The 24,608-nt window shown below is 44.1% G+C and overlaps 1 protein-coding gene across 1 annotated transcript in view; it reads right to left on the bottom strand.

The window, feature by feature from the left end:
• Positions 1-19,894, bottom strand: part of lyrm4 (LYR motif containing 4) — a 37,795-nt gene extending 17,901 nt beyond the window's left edge. Inside the window, exons 1-2 of the mRNA XM_069667799.1 lie at positions 19,806-19,894; positions 7,958-8,078 (exon numbers count right to left, since the gene is read on the bottom strand). Coding sequence (XP_069523900.1) covers positions 7,958-8,078; positions 19,806-19,891 — 207 coding nt within the window. The 5' untranslated portion in view covers positions 19,892-19,894. The remainder of the gene's footprint in view (positions 1-7,957; positions 8,079-19,805) is intronic.
• Between the last annotated feature and the right edge of the window lie 4,714 nt (positions 19,895-24,608).

Genomic DNA, 24,608 nt, shown 5'->3' with positions numbered 1-24,608 from the left:
GGCAGCTTCAGAGGGAAGCGCGGGATGACGGCTGGAGTTTCTGAGGGCTTCAAAAGTCAGGAATCGATACTGAAACTTCAAACCTCAGAGAGCTTACGGGGCTGGGGATGATGAGCTGCAAAGACCAAAGAGAGGAGCCCTGAAAAAGATCTGATGTTACAGAGTCGAGTTCTCTCCGACTTCTACTCCTACTGCTCCTGAGATGTGATCAGGTTCACATGATGAGGAAGCAGAAATAAAGACGCGGCTACGCACACAGCCAAAAATGAGATGTACTCTTTAGATGAGTCACGATGCGGGCCTCTTCTGGGAGTTCACACTTTGGAGTTTAAAAGTCTGAATTTGTTTTAGAGATACTGAACGATACTTTCAGAGACACAAGCTAAAGTGGTCTTTAACGTGCTTCTGACTCCTCTTGGCTGAAGTCACACTGCCTAGATACCGATTGTCTCTGTTCCCATTGCCAGTGAAGTATACTCCTCGGTCGCTCTGGCGTCACAAACGCTCTGGAGACAGGGTTAGTAACCAGTGAAGATGTTACGGTGGTTAGGTCTTTATTGTATCTGTTACTCATTCAGTCTGTTTATCAAACTCAAACTCTCTCTTCACCGTGTTTTAAATAAAGGCCAAAAAAATCGTTTCTTGTGTCCAAAATGAAGCAGCAGGAAGTGTTCGCTTCACAAAAAGGCCCAAAATCCATTTATTAGTTCATTTTCAACAATAATAACAACAGCCTCACGAAGGCCTGTTTCACTGCAGGGATGTTTCATGGGAGCTCATTAAAACAGCTACAACACACTTAGAATTAAAATGTTTATATAATGACTTTTGGTTTCACACGTCTTCCTACAGTTTCACCAACATCAACACATCTGAGAGCAGCCAATCACAGCAGATATATCAGCACTGATAACGCTTCATTGCAGCTTTCATTTGATGTCTTTGTGCGTTGCTTATGAGCGAAACTGGTGCTTCCTCTCCTGCTTCCTCTCCTGCTTCCTCTCTCCTGCTTCCTCTCTCCTGCTTCCCCTCTCCTGCTTCCTCTCCCGCTTCCTCTCCCGCATCCTCTCCCGCATCCTCCCTCCTGCTTCCTCTCCTGCTTCCTCTCCTGCTTCCTCTCTCCTGCTTCCTCTCTCCTGCTTCCCCTCTCCTGCTTCCTCTCCTGCTTCCTCTCCTGCTTCCTCTCCCGCTTCCTCTCCCGCATCCTCTCCCGCATCCTCCCTCCTGCTTCCTCTCTCAAGCTTCCTCTCTCCCGCTTCCTCTCTTCTGCTTCCTCTCTCTTGCTTCCTCTCTCCTGCTTCCTCCCCCGCTTCCTCTCTCCTGCTTCCTCTCTCCTGCTTCTCCTCCCGCTTCCTCTCTCTTGCTTCCTCTCTCTTGCTTCCCCTCTCTTGCTTCCCCTCTCCTGCTTCCTCTCTCTTGCTTCCTCTCTCTTGCTTCCCCTCTCCTGCTTCCTCTCTCTTGTTTCCTCTCTCTTGTTTCCTCTCTCTTGCTTCCTCTCCCGCTTCCTCTCTCCTGCTTCCTCTCTCCTGCTTCCTCTCTCCTGCTTCCTCTCCCGCTTCCTCTCTCCTGCTTCCTCTCTCCTGCTTCCTCTCTCGTGCTCTCTCATGTTTCCTCTCGTGCTTCCTCTCTCCTGCTTCCTCTCTCCCGCTTCCTCTCTCCCGCTTCCTCTCTCGTGCTTCATCTCTCCCGCTTCCTCTCGTGCTTCCTCTCTCCTGCTTCCTCTCTCCCACTTCCTCTCTCCCGCTTCCTCTCGTGCTTCCTCTCTCCTGCTTCCTCTCTCCCGCTTCCTCTCTCCCGTTTCCTCTCTCCTGCTTCCTCTCTCTTGCTTCCCCTCTCCTGCTTCCTCTCTCTTGTTTCCTCTCTCTTGTTTCCTCTCTCTTGCTTCCTCTCCCGCTTCCTCTCTCCTGCTTCCTCTCTCATGCTTCCTCTCTCCTGCTTCCTCTCTCCTGCTTCCTCTCTCCTGCTTCCTCTCGTGCTTCCTCTCTCCCGCTTCCTCTCTCCCGCTTCCTCTCTCCCGCTTCCTCTCGTGCTCTCTCATGCCTCAGTAACATGTTTTATGAGGCAGGGAGCGAGTGGGAGGACAGGGAGTAAAAACCTGACTGCTTTTATCCACCTGAGCAGCTCCCTTCTCCTCTTAATGGAGTTTTTCAGCAGTGAGAAGTCACGTACAGTTTGTGTGTGTTACCGTGCGTGTGCGTGTCTAAAGCTGGGTAAAGCTACCAGCACCCGGGGGGCGTTCAGGTGTAACAGCGGCAATAAAAGCGTGGGATTTCTGAGCGATGGAGGGAGGAAGGCTGGGGATTTTCAGAGATCGAATGATGGAGGAGAAAAAAGGAGAAGCGGGGAGGACAGAGGGGGGAGAGAGGAAGGGTAAGAGGGAGGTGAAGAGGAGGAGGAGGAGGAGGAGGAGGAGGAGGAGGAGGAGGAGGAGGAGGAGATGGAGAGGTGACGCAGGATTTCATGCAGGGTGTTGGCCTACTTTCAGTTCAGCTCCTGTCTGCTTCAGGCTCTCCGAAAATCTCTAGTTTGCCCAAAGTGAGCAGCATGGAAGCTGCAACACGTCAGACAGGAAACAGACTCACAGTCGACGTCTGCGTCTGGAAACATGCTGTTGTTCTTATTTAAGGTGGTATGACATTAGAACAGTCTTTCCAGCAGCTGCCGGTCCTCACTCACGCTGCACATTGGCACTGATTGCTAAAACATTCAATGACTTACACCTTAAAGAATTCAGCCTCAGGTTCACCTAGGCTTAGTCCTCATCCGATAATATATCCATCATCTGTAACCTGTTCAGGGTCGCAGGGGGGCTGGAGCCTATCCCAGCTGTGATTGGGCGAGAGGCGGGGGTTACACCTGGGGGGGTCACCTGTCAATCACAGGGCTGACACACAGAGACAGACAACCTTTCAAGCCGGAGTACCCGGAGGGAACCCACGCATGCACGGGGAGAACATGCAGACTCCACACAGAAAGGCCCACTACGTCTGAACCGGGACTCGAACCAGGAACCACGAATTTGTTCATATTCTGAAACATAATGGCCGAGCTTTTCAGAACAGTGAGGCTCTGAGATTTGAAGCAGATACAGTGTGCGGTACTTTAAAACGCCCAGCCAACACGATGTCTGTGATTCTACCGCTGCCTGGACCGCTCTGTCTGTTGTATGTTCAACGACCTGAATTAAACATTTAAAACACCAAAGTTACAATAACACAAACAAGCCAACCGATCGAGGAAGCAACATCCATTAACCGTGAGCTTAAATCAGTGTTTTTCTGAATGGAGTCTGGTGTGTCTGCAGAGAGCGATGTAACGTCTTCCTCTGTAACAAAAAGGTCTCTCTCTGTAGGGATCCTTTCAGCCTTTACAGCCTGTTCCACTGCTGCAGGCTGAAGACATCTTTGTACCTTTTTGTAATTTAGACCTTAAAATATGTAAAAATAGTAACAACTTATATAATAAAACATGTGCACACCTCTTAAATGCAGAGAGCGAGCGGCTGTACTGCAATAGTGATCATGTGTCCGTCTGACTGCAGGAAAGAAATAAAAACATCAACCTCATTCAAAGACCTTTCTATCATCTATTGTAGCCCCATGAATCTTTCCAGACACACCTGTACCTGCAGAAGAAGCTGAATTAACCTGTTTTATCCCTCTGTGTGCTTCCTGTTTAACTCAGGTATGGAGTGAATAAGACTCTGTCCAGACCCCGAGAGCAGGAACCAGGGGCCCAATCCCCCCTCCCCCACCTGAGCTGGCAGGTATAACTCACCTCCCGATGTGGCATTTAATCTCAATGGAGCCAAAATGGCCGAAGGCAGTGTGACACTGCGGTGACACTAAGCAGCAGTAATCAGTGAGATATGGCTCTTCTGAGGCACACACGCTCTTTTTCTAGGACTTGTTAATGTTATGGCTTCACTTTATCATCTCGTGTGTGTATGTGTGTGTGCGTGTGTGTGTGTAAATCCAGCTGAAGTGGGACACACACTGTAAACAGACTGAGAGCAGTTGCATCAATCCATCATGCAACATTCAACTCTGCATCCAGCTCCTCCTCTTCCCTCTCTCTCTCTCCCTCTATCTCTCTTATTTCCATTCCTCCCTCTCTTCGTGACTCTCCTGCCATCACAATCCTCCGTCTTAAACTCTTTCTTACTCTCACACTCGCTCTCATTAGGGCGAACATGCTGGTTTAGTTTCTCCTCCAGAAACAGCATCGTCTCTGCAGCTGCAATCCATCATCTGTGCTCCCTAACTAACTTACAAAGACACACAGAAATATCCACTTAAATACACACACACACACACACACACACACACACACACACACACACACACACACACACACACACACACACACACACACACACACACACACACACACACACACACACACACACACACACACACACACACACACACACACACACACACACACACACACACACACACACACACACACTCTCTCTTTTGGCCCTTTTTTCTCTCTTGACAAATCCAGTATCACTACGCCTGCAGCAGGCCGGTTTCTCAGGTGACGTGATCCATCAGCTGTTTCTAAGAGAACACGCTGGAGTTGGTAACTTGTGAGACGGCGTTTGTCGTCACAGAGGAAAACACGTCGAAATGGTGCCAAGTTGTGATTTTTCTGGCTGTACTAATAAAAACATCCCACGCATGTCACCGTTTTCCTGACACGGATCGTGCCCTGAGAGGTCCCGCTGGATCCGTTGTACAAGGTAAATCTTCCTCATCACTTTCATAGTCCGACATGTTTACTTCAGCGATGACGCGAATCAGTCAGAATCAATGTGAAACGGGTACCTGAGAAACCGGCCTGGCACAGGCGTAGTGATACCGGTTTTGTCAAGAGAGAAAATAGTGCCAAAAGAACGGCGCAGCATGAAATCCTAGGATGATGATTTTGTGTTGTAAATGGATCACCATCGCCTGCGTGTTGTTTCTGTAGGGTAAAGCTTTCATGACCCTGGCGTCTCAGCGGAACGAGTTCCTCTACGTTCAGAACCGGACAGAACTCCGACCACGGGACTCGCTGAGTGAGCTAACAGCTTTGCATCCACGACACTACAAGCAAGTATTTCATACAACTTAGGGTCCAAAAATCCAAGCTATCCCTTTAAGGTCAAACCCACGACTAAATGAACAGGTGATTTCTGGGAGAGCTTGATCTAGTTCGAGAGGGGAAAAAGCTTTTCTGTCAGACCAAGAAGTTTCAGATTACAGGCCTCATCAGAACGTCAGACCAACAGCAGCCACAGCATCCAGCAGCAAAGGGATGTTATGTATACTGATATGGATACGCCTCACTGACACTATTCTGCATAATTTGGTGCAAAAACACATGAAAAGATGTGAAAATAAAGTCGTGTCTGCTGCAGGACTGACGTCTTTATTATTTAGGAACATCAATCAGAAGTTAATAATTACTCTGTCTACTCTCGCTGTACTTTTGTTTACTTGCAGCTTCCAACAAATCATCAACTGCAATTGATTTAGTACCAGTCCTTGATGCCTGTCCCTAGCATCCACTGAGGAGAGGTCAAAGGTCATCAACCAGGGCGGGAGAAAGGACAAAAACGGGACACCTGCCAACGGTTTGACATGGAGTCAAACTTTATGTTGCAGGTTGCTGCAGGATTTAGCGGCTCGATTCTTAGAATAATTCATGACACAAACTGTAGCCAAAGATCACGGTCGAAAACATCAAACTGTTCGTCCAGACTTCAGAAACAGTAAGAATAATCATCAGACCGTTACTGCCGCAGTATGTTCTGAATGTCGTTCCTTTAAACCTTTTTCTTATTTGCATTTTATTAATTCTAAGCTCCTTAAATGTTTCTCCTGCTGCTTGTTTCCCTTCTTAAAGTCTCGTCTCATCCTGATCATCAACAGTTTGGTTGTTAAAGAATCAATATAGGGTGAAAATGTACACTTAAATCAACTTCCTCTTGTGATGCAGAGAGATTTCATTCACAGTGCAGCAAACTGTGTCCCTCCCGCTCTCTCTCATATAACACACTGTATGGATCAGTGCTCAGGGGAGGAAACCTAAAGCCTCCACCACAGGAAGCAGACGTGTTTATGTTTGTATGTGTGTGATATGGATTTTTCCAGAAGCCTGTAGTACTGCAGCAGGGTTGTAACGAGGTGCATATTCCCCCCTCTGATGCATTTAATCCCTGCGTCAGTGTGGGCGAGATGCAGAGAGGGAAACGCACACAGCTTCTGCTCCGCTCCAACAGACACGAGACGGTGTAAACCCCGGAGGCCCCGGCCAATTTCAGCACACTGATGATGGAGGACGCGTGTCAGAACTGTCACGCCTGCTGCAGACTGTGGGAGCGTGTGAAAACTAGTCCCAGCACGTCTGATATGATACAAACACATGACTTCTACAGGTGTTTTAGAACATTTCTAATCATCCTCACTGAATAAGTGGATCACTAATGACCCCCAAATTACTGTAATGACCTTTGGAGAAAACTAGCGACAGACGCTCCGGAAATAAACTGCAACACGTGTTTAATGTTGGTAAACGTCGCAGTGTGGTTTGGTTTAGGACAATCTCCGCCATCGTCTGATAACTTAGCCTCTGGGTTGAAGGCTAATATTTTGTAGTTTCCGGTCTAGCCACATCTGTACGCTGGTCTTTGTTTACAGTCTGACTAGTGACCTCAGATGCAGGATTGGAGTTGGAGGTGAGAGACGATATTTACAACATAGATGTTTGTTATAGAAGTACACAAAGAAGCTGAATTTTCATCTAATAATTGCTCATAAGTTTCAGTTTCATGCCAACAAACACTGTCCCCTCTTCTACCCTCCACAGAGGCTGTTTTGCTGCATGCAACCGAAGCTTGCTCAGACGTGATTGGCCAATATTTAAAGGACTACAAACAGGAACAAGAACACTTCTGCCTCTCCTTCAGATCCTGTATGTTTGTAACAGTTATGTTACGTGCATTAAATAATCTAAAGCTCCTGTGAGGATCTGTGATGTTGTGTGCACGTCAGCGCCCCCTGTGGACAAAGGGGTGTGTCTCCTTTCTTTCCTGATCTTGTCCTGTTCATGTGTTAGTCGTGTTTTCCGATGAAACATCTCCTCCTGCTTCCTTTAAAGAGTCAAACGTATCACTCACTGTGAATCTTTATGTTTCTGCAGCGTGCTGTTAATCTGATCGTCCGACACCGACACATAAAAAAAAAAAATCAATCTTCTTCCTGAAGGTCTGTTTGCTTCTGTAGCTCATACAGAAGCATCAGGATTCATTCAGTGTGTTTCAGAACCAGATCAAACCTCCTCACAGGAGCTACAGGAGTGCGCTGTACTAATAAGAAAACATTAACTTTTGGTTCTCGGGACACAAACATCGTCAAACTTTATCTGCGACTCCTGCGAGCCACCTGTCAGTCAGAATTTGTGTTTGTTAAAATGTAAATGAAAGAGATGCAGGAAAAGATACGATGAGCGGCTGTGTGTGTGTGTGTGTGTGTGTGTGTGTGTGTGTGTGTGTGTGTGTGTGTGTGTGTGTGTGTGTGTGTGTGTGTGTGTGTGTGTGTCGTTGACAGGCAGGCAGAGAGACTGACAAAACCCTGCTGGGATTGGCTGAAAGCAGCTGATGCATTATGGGAACAAAGTGACCAACAGTGAGGTGATTAGCCGAGAGTAGCCACTGTAATGAGAGAGTGTGTGTGGCTGAGGATGTACTGGGTGTGTGTGTGTGTGTGTGTGTGTGTGTGTGTGTGTGTGTGTGTGTGTGTGTACGACAGGTGGTCAGTGAGTAAACAGGTGTTCATCTGCATTCTGGTCAACCTGGTTAACCTGAGGGAGAGACAGCACAGTCTGCGTGTGTGTGTGTGTGTGTGTGTGTGTGTGTGTGTGTGTGTGTGTGTGTGTGTGTGTGTGTGTGTGTGTGTGTGTGTGTCACCTGTCTCTGTATCAGTGCCAGTGTCTGCTGTCCCTCCACCATCAGTCTCTGCACAGTTTCTGGATCCTTTATTTTCCTGTTGGCCCTGAAGGCATCACGCACCCGCCGCAGTGCATAGGTCCTGTAAAACACACACACACACACACACACACACACACACACACACACACACACACACACACACACACACACACACACACACACACACACACACACACACACACACACACACACACACACACACACACAGTTGTGATAAGAAAAAGTGTCTGGAAGCACATCTGATCGTTCACCTTCATTAAGAAATTCTGCTTATCATTGCTGCTGTTACAGAAAACATCAGCTGTGTTCGAAACGCCATACTACATACTATATACTATATACTATATACTATATACTATATACTATATACTACATACTACATACTACATACTATATACTATATACTACATACTACATACTACATACTACGTACTACATACTACGTACTACGTACTACGTACTATATACTATATACTACGTACTACGTACTATATACTATATACTACATACTACGTACTACGTACTATATACTATATACTACGTACTATATACTACATACTACATACTATATACTACATACTATGTACTACATACTACATACTATATAATACATACTACGTACTATATACTATATACTACATACTATGTACTATATACTATATAATACATACTACGTACTATATACCACATACTACATACTACATACTGCGTTCGGCAGTAGTAGTATGGAGGAGCTTTTCAAATTCATTTTGCAGTATGCTACGCCAGGCAGAAGTAAACACTAACTGTCGCTTCTTTAGCTATAGCGCCCCCTTCTGCTGGAATGCTGCTGCTGTCCGTCACTTCAACTGCCATTGTGACGTTCCAGCACTTTGCATTGTGGGATACAGTAGGCGAGGCAGACTGGTCCTATGCATACTGGAGATTTTTTACGAATCAGTACGACATCCAGGTATTTTTGGCATCCTGCACATTTTGCTTTTGTTTGCATACTACATACTACATTTAGGCCCCATCAGGACGTACTCCTAGTATAGTATGGCATTTCGAACACAGCAATAGAGAGACTCAGACATGTTTGAGCTTCAGTCAGACCCACACTCAGATCAGGACTCTGTTGTGTGACTAGCAGACGTATCAGAGTGCTAAGTGTAGTTAGCATCTTTGTCGACGGCCTGGCAGTAAAAAACAAAGGTCAATTTGTCCGATCAAAGTCCACTAAAAGTTCTTGTTGTTTCCACTGACAGGCTCAGATTGTTCTTCTAAGTGTGTGACAACATGACAGAAAGGATCCCTACAGAGATAGACCTTTTTGTTACAGAGGAAGATGATTGTTTTAACCACACACAGACGTTACATCGCTCTCTGCACACACACCAGACTGCATTGATAAAAACAGTCATTATATCTCACAGAAAACAGGAGACCACCACCTCCTCCCTTTGCAGACTCCTCTTCCTCCACACTAAATCATCTGACTTCCTCGTTTGCTCCCGTCATAATTACTACAATCAATGTGGAAATGGGTCATAAAAAGCTGCTTTTAAAGACCAGCTATACGGCTTCATTTCTGTGAGAGCAGTCTGCTTCTTAAAAAAGATATTTGTAAACTATGTAGCTTGAAATGTTGATACGAGAATGTAGTATTCCCTCATGGATATACGTGATGTAAAGAGATGTAATGCTTTAATTATGCCTTTGTTTCCTCCATCAGGCAGGCTCGAAGTACACCCACGTTTAGAGTGAAAAGAGGTGAGAGTTTCAGCTTCAGGCCACGACGACCTCAGAGTCCAGAATAATAATCCGCAGAATGAGGAAGTAAATCAAAACAGACGAATTGGAAACACGGAAGGATTTTCTGGCTGCAGAAGTGAAGGAGTGAAAACGATTATTGGTTTAATTTTCGGCTCTTTTTCCCGGATAGACTCGGGCCTCATTACAGCTGGCAGCTCCTCTGATGCAGGGAAACGACAACATCGACCTTGGGAAGTTTCAGAGCTGCAAACCCATTCATCTTCTCCGTCTGTCTTTGTGTCTCCGACTCATTTAGGATTTAAGACGGAACCAATAAAAGTGTGACGGATGAGATTTACATGCTGCGGTTTAACAACGAGCAGCGGCGATACAACGACGTGACGGAGCAGCGATGAGGGAACAGGAGGGATGGATAGAGGAGGAGGGAGGAGGGAAGGAAGGACAGAAAACAGCGAGAGAGGAGTAAAGAGGTTATGGAAGAAGGATGGATGAAGAGGGATTAGGGAAGGAAGAACGGTAGGGAAGGAAGGAAAAAGGGAAATTAAGTAATTAGGAAGTCAAAATACAAGAAAGAAGAAAAGCAAAAGGTAAGAGGAAAACATTTCAGGAAGGAAAAGGACACAAGGACGTATCATAGTTAAGGTAAAGGATGTAAGGAAGAAAGAGAAGGATGGAGTAAATGTGGAGATGGAAAACGTTTTTCAAAGTAAAGCATGGAAGGAAACGATGAACGAAGTAAGGATGGGAAAGAGAAAAAGGGACAAAGGAAAGAAAGAAGGACACGTGGAAGGAGGGAAGGAAGAAAACATGACAGGAAGGAAGGAGCAAGAGTTAATGAAGCAAACATAAAGGAAAGAAGTTAGGGAAGAGGAGAGTAATGTGGAAGGGTAGGAAAGAGGTAAGAACAACAAGGTAAGCATATTATTGTTAAGGATGCAAGGAAGTAAGAGAAGGATGGAGCAAACAAGAAGGAAACAAGTGGGGAAATTATTTAAAAAGCAAAGGATGGAAGGATGGAAGAAGGACACAATGAAGGAGGGAAGGAAAAAAAGGGGGACAGAAAAAAGTCAAAGAAGGGGAAATGTGTAAAATATAACTAAGAGTCCTTCGTTCTAACGTCCGGCTCCGTTTTTGTTTCTCTCTCTCTCAGTCGGAGGCTCAGCGGGCCGCAGACGAGGCCTTCAGGCCCCTCCATCAAACTGATCCACACAAACCTCTCAGCTAATGGACGCGGCGTAATGAGCCCCGCCGCTAACGAGCACAACAAAAGACGGAGGGGAAATGAAAACAACAAAGAGGTTAGAAAGTTCAACAGGCAGGAAGGAGAGGACCGCCGATGTTATCGTCCGGGAGCAAGATGTCTCCTCTGGACAGGAAGTCACACAAAGTCACATGAAGCCTTTAAAGGGCCAGTTCGCCGATTTCCAACCTCAGTCCGATCATGCTATCATGGGGAGCTAATGCTATTATGGTAGGAACAAATGCAGTTTGGCTCTGTGCCTCTGGAGGGCGCTATCCGCTTCTCCAACGGGCCCTGGAAAACCTCCGTCAGACTACGTAAAACGCTTCATCTGGCGGAGGCCAGGGAGCTCGCTTAACTACACTTCCTCAATCGAGGACACCGCCTCGACGTCATGTCTCGTTCACCATCGTCAGGTTTGAAATGCAGACTGCAAACCTGAAGATGTTTTAGACGATCCACCGGTATATTCCCGTCGTGTTTCAGATTCAGTCCCGCTCTGAGCCGTCACCTGCAGCTAAACGGTCGTATTTCACTCCAGCGTCTCTCACTGGGCCGTTCCTTTCAGAGGGAGGGGCGCAATGCATGCTGGGTGTTGTAGGAATGTAAAATGGGCGAAACCACGAGCTGTTTGTACAACTTTACCCACAGCTATGCCGCTAATTTCAAATATTATTGCTTCTAGTAGCAGAGAACACCAGCTCTGACTGACAGCGTCTTTTTCTCCCTTAAACATTTCAAAGGCTTCGACAGTCACACGTAGATCTGAATTTCATAAATTAGGAGCCCGACTTCAATAAAAATATAATGTTTACATGACACTACGTATCCAAGCAGCAATAGCCATTCCGCGTACTCACACAGCGGCCATTTTCCTCCTTCGTACAGCAGACTACGACAGCTGTCACTGCTCTACATGGCAGCGTTACACTGAAACTTTGGAGGGCGCTTGTTTGTAGCTGTTAGCTACCTGTTACCTGAAAGCTAACTGTTACTCAACTCCAAAACGATCCGCTCTGTTTGAGCCAACATTGTTTGAAACTACACCACCGACTAGTGTTGTGGAGGTGTAATTGCAGAGTGAAGCAGACACACCAGAGCACAAGGATACGTGCTAACAATGGTGTAAGACACTAACATAAACTACAGCCTAGATTTGAAGCCTCAAATAAAAATCAAGCATTACGCTGCACGTGATTTAACGCAATGACATCATCAATGGCTGCACAGCGAGGTGCGGCGAAGGTTGAAAGACTCCGATCGGTTTGAATGGGTTAAGTGTCCTGCGATCAAAGGATCACATAGGGTTCATTTAAATGATCTGGTAATGTCTGATAGAACGACTCTGATGATGTCACAGTGATGTCATCAGGGTTATAGTTGATTGGACTCAGTGGCCACAGATCCATGACAGAAAATGTGTGGAACAAACTAGATCGTGTTGAAAATGGAAGGATCTAAAGGAAAGGATCTACAGTGTTGCATTATGGGAAATGTAGGATCAGGTGTCTTTATCGTCTGACTGTTACTCTGCTGCTTTGATTTACACTCCTCTTTCTACCTAACTCTTAATGACACCTGTGCGTTTTTATTGTTTGTCGTCAGTAACAAATAAACGTTTTACGCTGAGCTCCGTTACTGAGCTCTGACAGAGACCGAGTGAGATGCTCCTCTGTGCAAATTATTATTCCTTTAAACTCTGAGTGTGAATGATTTATCTGTGTGTGTCCCCTCACTAAAAACTTCAGAGGGAATTCTCTCGTGTGATCTTTGGAAGATGAAAAGAGGAGAAGAGAAAAGAGGAGGTGAGGAGAGGAGATTTAGACGAGAGGGGGAAGGGAGGAAAGCAAGGAGACAAGGAGAGGAGATTCAGATTAGAGGGGAGGGAGGAAAGGACGGAGAGGAGGAGGCGAGATTTAGACGAGAAGAGGGAGGGAGGAAAGGACGGAGAGGAGGAGGCGAGATTTAGACGAGAGGGGGAAGGGAGTAAGGAAGGAGACAAGGAGAAGAGATTTAGATGAGAGGGGAGGGAGGAAAGGAAGGAGACTAGGAGAGGAGACTAAGACGGGAGGGGGAGGGAGGTAAGGAAGGAGACCAGGAGAGGAGACTAAGACGGGAGGGGGAGGGAGGTAAGGAAGGAGACCAGGAGAGGAGACTAAGACGGGAGGGGGAGGGAGGAAAGGAAGGAGACGAGGAGAGAAGATTTAGATGAGAGGGGAGGGAGGTAAGGAAGGAGACGAGGAGAGGAGATTAAGACGATCATTTATTCATCAGAAGCTTCTGATAACTCGACACTCACTCAGATGTTGATATTGTGTTTGACTAAATCCACTGAGGTTAGCAGAGGCAGAAAGAGAGAGAGAATGATGGAGAGACACTGATGACAAACCAGAAAAAGAGAGAGAGAGAGAGACGAGGTGAGAGAGAGTATTTGACTGAGCTCACATGAAAGATAAAACACTGGATCGTTTGTTATCCCAGCTTGTTTTGTTGTTGTTCCTACGCAGAGAAGTGACCTACTTCTGACAGAGCGCTCCTCCCTCCTCCATCATCTCTCCTTCCATCCCTCCCTCTCCGCCCGTCTCTAACACACCTGAGGGTCTCTGCCCTGCAGGGTTCTTCCTGCTTTATAAAAGGTGTTTTAAAGCAGAGCTGGGCAACAGAGGAACATCCTCGATGGGACATACAGGAAAGATATAAGTGAAGTTTGTGTTAACAGTTACAACAGGAACGGGAACAACATTTAAAGGGAATTCCAGCTTTTTTTAAACATCTGCTCTATTTTTACCTTAAATTATTACATTTAAACCCCATTACAGCCTGCAGCAGTGAAACAGGCTGTAATGGCTGCAACATAATCCTTGATGGGTCAAAGGTCGTCCACTAAAAGTTCTTGTTGTTTCCACTGACAGGCTCAGACTGTTATTCTAAGTGTGTGACAACATGACAGAAAGGATCCCTACAGAGATAGACCTTTTTGTTACAGAGGAAGAGGATTGTTTTAACCACACACAGACGTTACATCGCTCTCTGCACACACACCAGACTCCATTCAGAAAAATCCTTTTACCTTACCATTGAGCGGCTTCAAATGATTAGTTAAGATCCGAAACAACTGATTAAGGCAGAAGTAGACGAGCAACTCCCTCTTAAACTCGTCTCAGTCTAAATAACACTAGAGGTCAAAATCTAGCAGAAATAGGAGCGTTGGTCGAGGTCGTGTCGTGCTGGTTAAAAGGTATTCTGGAACAACTGAGGAAGTAAAGACGATTTTGTTTCCTTTAAAACGACACATTAACACGACTCTAAAGAAAGGGGTTCAGTCTGACGCGAGCTGTGAGCGCGCCACCTGCTGGTCTGAAGGTGCACTGCAGTCAAATTAACTTAATGAGTCAATATTGTTGTCATGTTTTGTGTTTCTCAAGTCTTTATTGTACTCTCTCACGCTCTGCCTCTTGCTTCACACTTCTCTAATGATCTTTCCATCCTTCACCTCCTCTGTTCAGCCGAGTTATCCATCTATGTTCCTGTTCTCCAATAAATCCTCCCCTGAGCTCATTTCATGCATCAGTTTGAAAAGTTGCACAGGAATGCAGCCTTTAAAATGTTTTCCATTCAATGTTGTTGACAGTTTCTATCTCTGAAGTAATACGTTTCATATGTTCATAAAACCCCAACTGGCTGTGTTAGAGTTTAAATTACATTTCCGTGTTTATGTTCTGTTTCCTGTAGCGATTAGCTGCTGTGTTGATCTAATTTTCCTGCAGAGAATCATGAATGTTTCATCATATTTCTTTTTTATTTCCGTGTTTTTCTCACCGACAAAACTCTCCAAATTCAGCCAAACTCTCCTCCCAGGAAGCTCTGTGAGCATCAGCTGCTATTGTAGTCTGAGACAACAAAATACAGCCTGCAGCTACGTCTGGCATATTCAGGTCATTCCACAATCATCCAAGCAGCACACCGGCACACGCTGTTTCCACCACGACCTGGAGCTTATGACGGGAAGGATGAAAACATGCTCCGGGTTCTGACTTTCACTTCATTCTTAAAGAAAAAAAGGTGTTTTTCAGTAACAGGAGAGACAATGAATCTCCAGTTTCCTCCGTAACACAGACAAAGAGCGGTATCGGTGGAGTCTGGATGTCAGATGTTTTGTCTGTAATGCAGCACAGGGAGCTGGTGTCTCAGGGAGTCTGTCCCTTTAAACATTCAAAAGTGAGACAAAATCATTTGCCTGCATCAAAAAAGGACAGAGCAACAAGTGCAACAGGCTGTTCCCTGCTCTGAAAATGCATCGTCACCCTGACCCACTGCATGTCCTGTCGCCTGCACCATTGTCCTTTATGTTTAAGGGAGTATCCGAGAATTTTAGATCCTATTTTTACATATGTTGGGCCCTAAATGACACCTTGAATGTCTGCAGTAGATGTGTTCAGCCTGCAGCAGTGAAACAAGCTGTAATGGCTGCAACATAATCCTTGATGGATCAAAGTGCGTCCACTAAAACTTCCGCTCTCTGCAAGTGTTGCAAGTAAACAGTAATCTACTATGGCTGAACAAACAAAGAAAAGATGGATGACTACAGATACAACTTCAACAAGAAGTGAAAATCCAAAGAAGAAGAAACAAACTCGACGCTCAGATGAAGCAAACCAGGAAAATCAAGAGTTACAACCGTGACAAAGGGAGCCATGAAACTGAGATATTAGAGATTGTATCTCTCATAATGAAGCTCTTGGTGTCCACGTGTGGTGTGATAACACTGACCTGGAACCAGCTGATGAAGTAAACAAACTGCTGTTTGACTCATAAGATAAAACGGCAGAAACGTGATTTCTTTCTTTGGGTGTCTGCTGTCCAATGCATGCTGGTACATGTAGGAACATTAGGGCAGTACCTACAGTACCAGCAGGACAACACAGTGAACCAGGTTACGTTGCTTATGTGGTTGTAGTTTTAATGGACTACAAAGTCCCTCAGCAAATGTATTAAAATTATAAAATCTGTTTTATCATAAAGTTAATTTCCTTCTATTTTCAAATGTTTTCTCTGCCAGGACTGACCCCCCCCCTCCCTCCTCCCCACATGAGACAGAACCAGCGGCCCGTCTCCGGACAGGCGGGGGAATTTATTTCATTTGGACCAGCAGCAGCAGCAGGAGGCTATTTCTCATCTGACCGCTCAATAATTCAACACAGCGACGGTCCGCATGAAGGCGGGCAGGGAGAGGGCTCTCTGATGTCCGTGCAGAGAGGTGTGTGTGTTATGACAGCTGAAAAACGCTGTCCCTAACTCACCCCAGCCACACACACACACACACACACACACACACACACACACACACGCACGCACACACACACACACAGAGGTTTTACTAAGCAGAGAGAGCGAGAATAACATGGATGATGAATGTGCTGCAGGACTGATGAAGATGAGTAAAAGATGAAGCAATGAAAATGAGATTTATCGATGACACTTTTGATTTACGGCTCTTTTTACTTTGTGTCATTAAAGTGAATTTTAAAGCCCAAAAATTGCAGCGGCTGTGGGAGGATATATGTCATGAGGACCCCGAGGCTTCTAATATCCATGCCATAATTCTGTAAAGTAGCACAAACACAGACAGCTGATGAAGGTTTGAAAGGTCACAAAGGAAAAGGTATGAGAGAGACCAGCAGGGGATATCAGAGCAGGTGAGAACAGGTGCATTCTGGGCTAAAGTTTGTCTTATGGACATTTGCATGTGGACAGTGTAGATTAAATACACACTAACGCTCAATCACAGGGTTAAAGAAATACTGAGCTGGATGGCACAGTATACCACACACCAGTGGTTCTCAAAGTGGGGTCCTAGGACCCCTGGGGGTCCTCGAACCATAGCCTGGGGGTCCACGAAATCATTATGATGATTAAATTCTAATATTGTGCTGTATCATTACAAACTGCATGTCTGCAGATGAGGACCATTTGCACCTTCGGACCAATGGAAACTGACATGATTGTGACACATCACGTCAATCTGTCATGAATCAACTCACTCAGGTGGCAGCGAACCGTTCCTGCGGCTGTCTGTGATTTTCTGAAAGATTTTAAGATCAATGACTTGAAAAGTATAAATGCTGTCAAGCTGAGTCCACAAGCAGTTAGAATACAATGAGCCTCTGTTTGAAAGTATACAGGTGGTCATGAGTCAAATAAAATGTTTTTCTGTTCATCACTGTGAAGCAGGTCTGAAGTATTTAGGTTGATAAGTTTTACAATTCAAATTGTTCCAATAACATCTAAGAGTGCAAATGTTACGAAGCATGTGTTTACTCTGTGTTACGATTATAAGGGGGTCCTTGGAAAATGTTCTCCTCTCTTTCAGGGGTCCCTGGCCCCAAGAGTTTGAGAACCCCTGCCAAAGACTGTATAAAAAGATGGCCGACATGACAGCTCCCTAAAAGTGAAGCCAAACCCTCTCTATCGCCCCCTGCTGACTGGCTGCAGTATAGCTCATAAAGCCCGCCTCCTCCATGTTAACAGATGGGACATGAGTCAAACTATAAAACCAAAATACACGTCAAATACATTTTTCTCCAACATGGTTTCTGTCATTATAGTTAGTTCTTATCCTGCTGATTTATGTCCAAGTGTTCATTTTTCTGACAAGTTGACTTTTAATTAGTTATTTGATGCTATAAAAAGGGGGCGTGACCTCATGAGTGACAGCTCTGTGGACAAATGGGGCTCCTGCAGCGTTCTGTTCCTGAGTAGCAGAGTAGAGGAGGAACGGCGAGAGGAGACGTAACTAACACTATCTTTTTAAGCAGTCTATGCCCAGTACCAATGGGGTGTTTTGACCCACTATCAGGGTTGTTTTTTTAAATCAAATACGCCAACAGTAATATTCAAAAATGACACAATAGGCACTGGGTCAAGTTAACCCAGTATTTTGCTAATTTCGAGCACGCTCCTGTGACGCTGGATTACATATGTTATCTTAAAGTCAATATTTTTGGGTCATGGTACCCCCAGGATTCTTCAACTTAAATTTAAGACTTTTTAAGACCTTTTTAAGACCACTTCCTATGAAATTTAAGACCAACCTCACACCTTTTCTGGCATGCATATGAATGAAATAATGCAATATAATAAAGCGCGCAGGGTGTGCGCGCTTTACAGCAGTGTTGCCAGATCTTGGATCTTGTGAGAAACACGTAACCGGGCCTCGCACCAATGACTGAATAACTGACTGTAAATGGGACTGTGTTTGTATGTGATCCTAACTTTGATACAAATTGATATAAAGTTCTGAATATTAGGCCTGAATGATAAAACATTAGCAAAATAACGCTTGATAAAACGTTGGATGATTTTACGTGTATATGCACAACATGAGAGCACGGAGCTCCAGCTCGTCACCAACCTGTAACATCTCCATGCTAACATCCCCATGAGTGAACAGCCAATCATCTAACAGACAGTCCCACGTGTGCTCCCTGCCTGGCTAATTGAAACAGCCTATCATATCCCTGGACGCTACCAGTGACAGGCAAACAAATTTGGGCTGTGGAGCCAGCGAGCAGACTGTCCTGCATTTGAATGACATATCGAAAATATATGTTTGACAACTTATGGCGCTGCATCATGTAAGTAAGAGAGGGAAAACGACATTTAAGACTTGTGAACAAAATTCAAGACCTTTTCAAGGCCTTAATTTACGATTATTAAATTTAAGACTTTTTCAAGTTTTTAAGACCCTGCGGGTACCATGTGGGTTGTGGACTAAATAGACATTTCAGGATGTCATTTTTGGCTTAGAAAACACTGATCAACACTTTTAAGACCAGACAACCAGTCAATTAATCAAGAAAAAAACAAACTGATTTGACAACACAAATAATCGTTAGTTGCAGCTCTAGTACCAACACAAAGAGAAACAGAGTTTAATGGAGAGATTAAGCAAAACTATTGAAACAGCAGCAAATTCAGCAGATTAAAGTCAATACTAATTCAATAACAGTCTGAAGCCACTTTTAGCTTTACCAGGAGCTGGCTGGATTGATTTTCAGAATAAAACAGAGTGTTTCCCAGGATGTTAGCTATAACACACTGAATCCTGCTCGGACCTGAGCAGCAGGAGGCCTGCTGACTAATCAGGTCAGGGATCAGGTCCAAACCAGGCCACAGACCCCGGCTCTGAATCGCTTCTGAGTTTACAACAAGAGTCTCACTGAGAAACCTTGTGACCACTCTGTCTGACACACTGCTGCACACATACATTTCCTACATGCTGCTGAGAAGGTAAAAACAATTTAAATATAATACTTAATTTGTTCATTACATCAGACAACAGTAAGACAGTTATAGACAAAATATCAACATACAATATGATATCTAAATACTCCAAACTGATCATAAAGTTGCATTAACACCTCCAAAAACTACGACGACAAATGTGTGGAAATTACCGGAATGCTCCTTTAACGTATCACAAGGACTCTGTTAAGGGCTGCAGCAACATTAAAGTGTTTGAAACACCACAAACTATCTAAATATTAACATGACCTCAAAAACTAAACACAGAACACATCATGTAAGTAGATTTAAGAATCAAATGGTGCGTTCAGGGACACAATTCCATGCAGATATTTTGCTTCGTAATCGCTGAGTAACAGTTATGACACTGAATCTGTCAGGCTGGATGATGAAAACAGAGATGTGAAACAGAGCCGTTAGCTGCTACATTAGCATCTCTCCGGACGCTGACATTCTCTTAAAACCGGCCAGAAGGATAATTCAGATCAGCCAGGCATCATTTCCTACCTGTAGTTGTACGACGGGAACTTCTTGCTCTCTGTCAGCATCATTCTGTAGAGAGAAATCACCTGTGCTCGTGTGGACGCCGCCATGATGTTGCTAGCAACGACCGAATAACCCTAAAGACCCTTAAGGACGCGTGACTATAGAGCGCCTGTTCAGAAATACGAGTCTCACGTGACAGTTTATTTTCCCGCGTTAATTCTTAAAAAGCCACATACTAATGAACTCATATTTATGTAATAGAAAGTCGCTTTAATTGTTTTTATTTCATTTTGAAAAGGATATATATTCAAGTAAGCACACAGGCACGTCTCCGGCGTCTAAATACAACTCAACGCTGGAGTGTGACAGAAGGTGAGTTAGCTCTGCTCATTTTAACCTCTTTAAAGTCCTTGTTAATACTCTAATGATTTGTTTTAATGAATGAGCGATAATGTGAGGACATAGCGCCTGACTTCAGAGCACAAACCGGCAGCATGTTGGGTCACACAGCGCTGTATTACCCCTCTAAATGTTCTTATTAGGAGGTCTGCACGTTAGCTACTCTGCTACAAACACTCCTGACAGAAGTGCAACTGTCGGAGTCAGCTTATTTCAAGTGTTTTTATTAGTTTAATTCGTATTCTCTTACATGGCTTGTGACACCTAAGTTTATCTTTAAAGTGCATGTAAGACACCATGCATGCAGGCTGTGGGTGCATCACTGTAAGCACGTGTGGTACCTCTTTATGACCTTCCTGTCAGGTTAACTAAACAGGTATTAGACTGTCACCTGACTATTTCATCAAGACTGTCGGGGTTACAGAAATATAACTAAATTTCACATGTACCCCCCAAAGGTCTCTTTAAATGTCCCTTTACGTAGCTTCAAGGTTTGATCGAACATGTTCTTCATGTTTTTCTTTGTTTGATATCAGAACAGATGAACTGGTCCAGTATTCACAGGATAACTTTAATTTAAGGCGAGCGTGTGTGTGTGTGTGTGTGTGTGTGTGTTAATGTTTGGCTCCTTTCTTAATACTGACCTATTAATAGACAGCTATTTAAAATAACATTCATTTAACCTGACCATGGCCTCTGTTCATTAAGCTGTAATACTTAATAATTGTACTTCAGTACAGCATAAAAGTAAGAATCTATTATCATCCTACTCGCAGACTTCAGTATTAAGCTTATTTCTTTGATTTCACTTGATCTACAAATGCTTTTATATTTAAGAGGTCTTTACTTTAGACCTTTAGCCCGACAGTTGAAAGATTTATAGCCTTTACCCCGTCAAGTTAGTTTGTTTTATGTATGTTACTCAAATATTGTGTAGGATCTAAACTAACTTTTTTAGAACACAAAAGTCACACAATAACTCAAACAAGATGTGTCCTGAGAGCTTAAATCAGTGTTTTTCTGAATGGAGTCTGGTGTGTGTGCAGAGAGCGATGTAACGTCTGTGTGTGGTTAAAACAATCATCTTCCTCTGTAACAAAAAGGTCTATCTCTGTAGGGATCCTTTCTGTCATGTTGTCACACACTTAGAAGAACAATCTGAGCCTGTCAGTGGAAACAACAAGAACTTTTAGTGGACGACCTTTGACCCATCAAGGATTATGTTGCAGCCATTACAGCCTGTTTCACTGCTGCAGGATAAACACATCGACTGGAGACACTCACACACTGTTTGTACCTTTCAGTCATTTAGACCCAAAAATATGTATTAAAAAAAAAATAGGGCCCCGGTTTAAAAATACAGAAATTGTCTTTTCAATTGTCCTTCGCTGGTTTCAGCCTCGGTTGTTTTCTCTGTTTGACATCATGATAAACAGAATCTCTTTGTGCTGAAACTGTTGTTTTTCTTTTTCATTTTATAGACCAAAGGATTCATTGATTATTTGTAAAGAGTAAAAAAAACCCTTAATCAATACTGAATTTCAACACGGTCATGTGATCAAACACAGCAACGACAGAGAGGCTGGAGTGTCGAGGTCGAGGACAGTGTGTGTTCTCGCTGCTGGGACCTGACCTTTCACCCCTGGGCTGGTTTCAATCAGCTGGGTCAAGGGGGGGGGGACTGAGATGACATATCAATTTAGACACACACACACACACACACACACACACAGGAGTCAGCTGTCTGATGTCAGACTCTGATGAAGGGGGAGAAAAAAATAACGAAACCTTTCCATGAATTGAGTGAATCAAAATGACAATTACAAATTCTGTGTGTGTGCGTGTGTGTGCGTGTGTGTGTGTGTACAGTATGCTCTTTAGCGCTGGATGTGTGAAAGGTCAGAGACACATCCTGTTTGTTGATGTCCTGCTGTCTTTTAGTGTAAAGGTCAATAGCGCGTGTGTGTGTCTGTGTGTTGCAGCCATTGTTATATTCATATTATGTGTCTAAAGTGGGGCAAAGTGTGTTAGTTGTAGTTGTTGGTGCGTGCGTGTGCGTGTGTGTGTGATGCTTAAACTTGGTTATAAAATCTATTGTCATGTTTGCTGTTCTGGTCCAATGAGTTTGTTTGGCCTGCATTCTCTCTAAAGTCCAGCAGGGGGCGACTCCATGAGAACATGCTCCTCCTCCTCTCCTGATGTATTCCCTCAGTAAACATGTTCCTGATGAGTTTATGGTCTCAGTCTCTAGTTTCAAGTCTTCTTCAACACAGCATGATGTTAATTTAGTCACTGATGCTCCCATTGAGAGTCACACAGACCAGGAAGAGGGGAGGGGTTAGGGCGGGGCTACCTGTGATTGACAGGTCACTTCTGGCGCCAAAAAAAAAAAAAAGATGCCGACGGCCAAAACGGCGAACTGGACGCTCTAAAACCAGGAGTTTACAAACAAATGGGTGACTTCATGTTGCTTACGTCCAGTTCTAATATGCAGTCTGTGGGCGGGGCTTGTTGTATAGTCATAGATCTGTTTATACTAGAGGAAGACAAAGGTGTGGAGATGGATCCAAACTATTTTAAGGCATAAAGAGATTTTATTTATTGTCCAGAAGTGTATCTCAGTAGATTAATAAATGACCAATAGTTCTGATTAATTTATTAGTTGCTTATTATGTGATTTAAAATATTATTACATTATACACAACGAAATTAGTTGGCAAAAACTTTATTTGTCTTATCCGTGCATTAACACTCCCCTGTCTTCTCATTGGTCTAATCAGCCCTGTAGAGCTCCCTGTCACCATTAATCAGACAGACTAAAGACCTCAGCTGTGTTATAAACTATCACAGAATGGGTTATGTAGAAGACGGTCCTCACAGGTATAGAAGCAGTCGTGTGTGTAGAGCGTGCTTACTGATGGACGGCTCTGCAGGAGCGACAGATCAATAAAAGGAGGATTTCCGTCGGTCCCAGGTGACTGGACCGACTCTCTCGGTCTAATCGCAGCTTTCAGTCTGAATCCTGCCGATCAGCACACGCTGCTGTAAGAGTCACTGTTCACACCGGCCCCCTAAACGCCTCTTATCCAGCTTCAGTCCGGTGTCACATCTGCTCCTCCACGGAAAGCAGCTATTTTGTTTTCTTACATGTGGAACCTTTCCAAGGTTTTATCTAAAATCTAAACATTTTCCTGGAAGACAAACGGAAATCTTTTATTTCTGAGAAACATTAGAACAATAACCGATATGTTTGTCCCTTTGATTCGAGCTCTTCATGATTCCCTCCTTGAATTACAGCCGTTAAAAGTTTATAGTAAGTAAGGAATCCTCAAACACATACACACCATGGTCACTTGCCAAAGAACAAAAATGTTTTCATGACCCTAAACCTTACAATTAAGTTTTTAAGGTTTTCACCAGTCGCAACCTCAGTTTCCCTGGTAGTGCAGGAGTGATATGGAGCCATATATCCGCTATGTCAACAAAAAAGTGGAAAGGAGCTGTTCTTCTAAGTGTGTGACAACATGACAGAAAGGATCCCTACAGAGATAGACCTTTTTATTACAGAGGAAGATGATTGTTTTAACCACACACAGACGTTACATCGCTCCCTGCACACACACCAGACTCCATTCATAAAAACAGGGATTTTACCTTTAAGAACATGGGAGCTGCAGGTTTACTGCTGCTTTTGTTTTTTTGTGTTATTGTGTAACTTTGGTGTTTTAATTGGTTGGTTTAGATCCAACACAATGTTTGTGTAACATAATAACACAAAAACTAACCAATTAAGGCAGCAGTGGAGCAGCAGCTCCTGTGTTTGGATTAGTGAGGTAAAATCACTGTCTTTATGAATGGAGTCTGGTGTGTGTGCAGAGAGCGATGAAATCTCTGTAGGGATCCTTTCTGTCATGTTGTCACACACTTGGAAGAACAATCTGAGCCTGTCATCGGAAACAACAAGAACTTTTGTCACAGAGGAAGATGATTGTCTTAATCACAAACAGACGTTACATCGCTCTCTGCAAACACACCAGACTCCATTCATAAAGACAGTGATTTTACCTCACTATTCCAAACACAGGAGCTGCTGCTCTCCTGCTGTCTTGATTGGTTGGATGTTTTGTGTTATTGTGTGTTACTAAAACATTGAGTTGGATCTTTAAAACACCAAAGTCACACAATAACACAAACTAACTGATCAATGCAGCGGAAAAAAAAGATCTTTCAGATAATGAAGTCAGCTTTCTTCAGACGAGTGTTAGAAGGTGTAAAGGAACATTCTGCAGATTTTCAGTCGCAGTGTTGACGTTTGTTCTCTGTGTGGGGAAGTTCTGTTGAGACCTGGATCAAAGTGAGTTCCCTGAGCTCCACATGAGTGTGTTTGATTCGTCTGTTTGTTGTTTCTCACTTTGAATCAGCGCC

Source organism: Semicossyphus pulcher, unplaced genomic scaffold, assembly GCF_022749685.1.
Source record: "Semicossyphus pulcher isolate SPU_LCO1_2020_fin unplaced genomic scaffold, fSemPul1.0.p SCAF_18, whole genome shotgun sequence".
Lineage (NCBI taxonomy): Eukaryota > Metazoa > Chordata > Actinopteri > Labriformes > Labridae > Semicossyphus > Semicossyphus pulcher.
The sequence above is the reverse complement of the archived record's forward strand: the minus strand, read 5'-3'. Positions and strand labels throughout refer to the sequence as shown.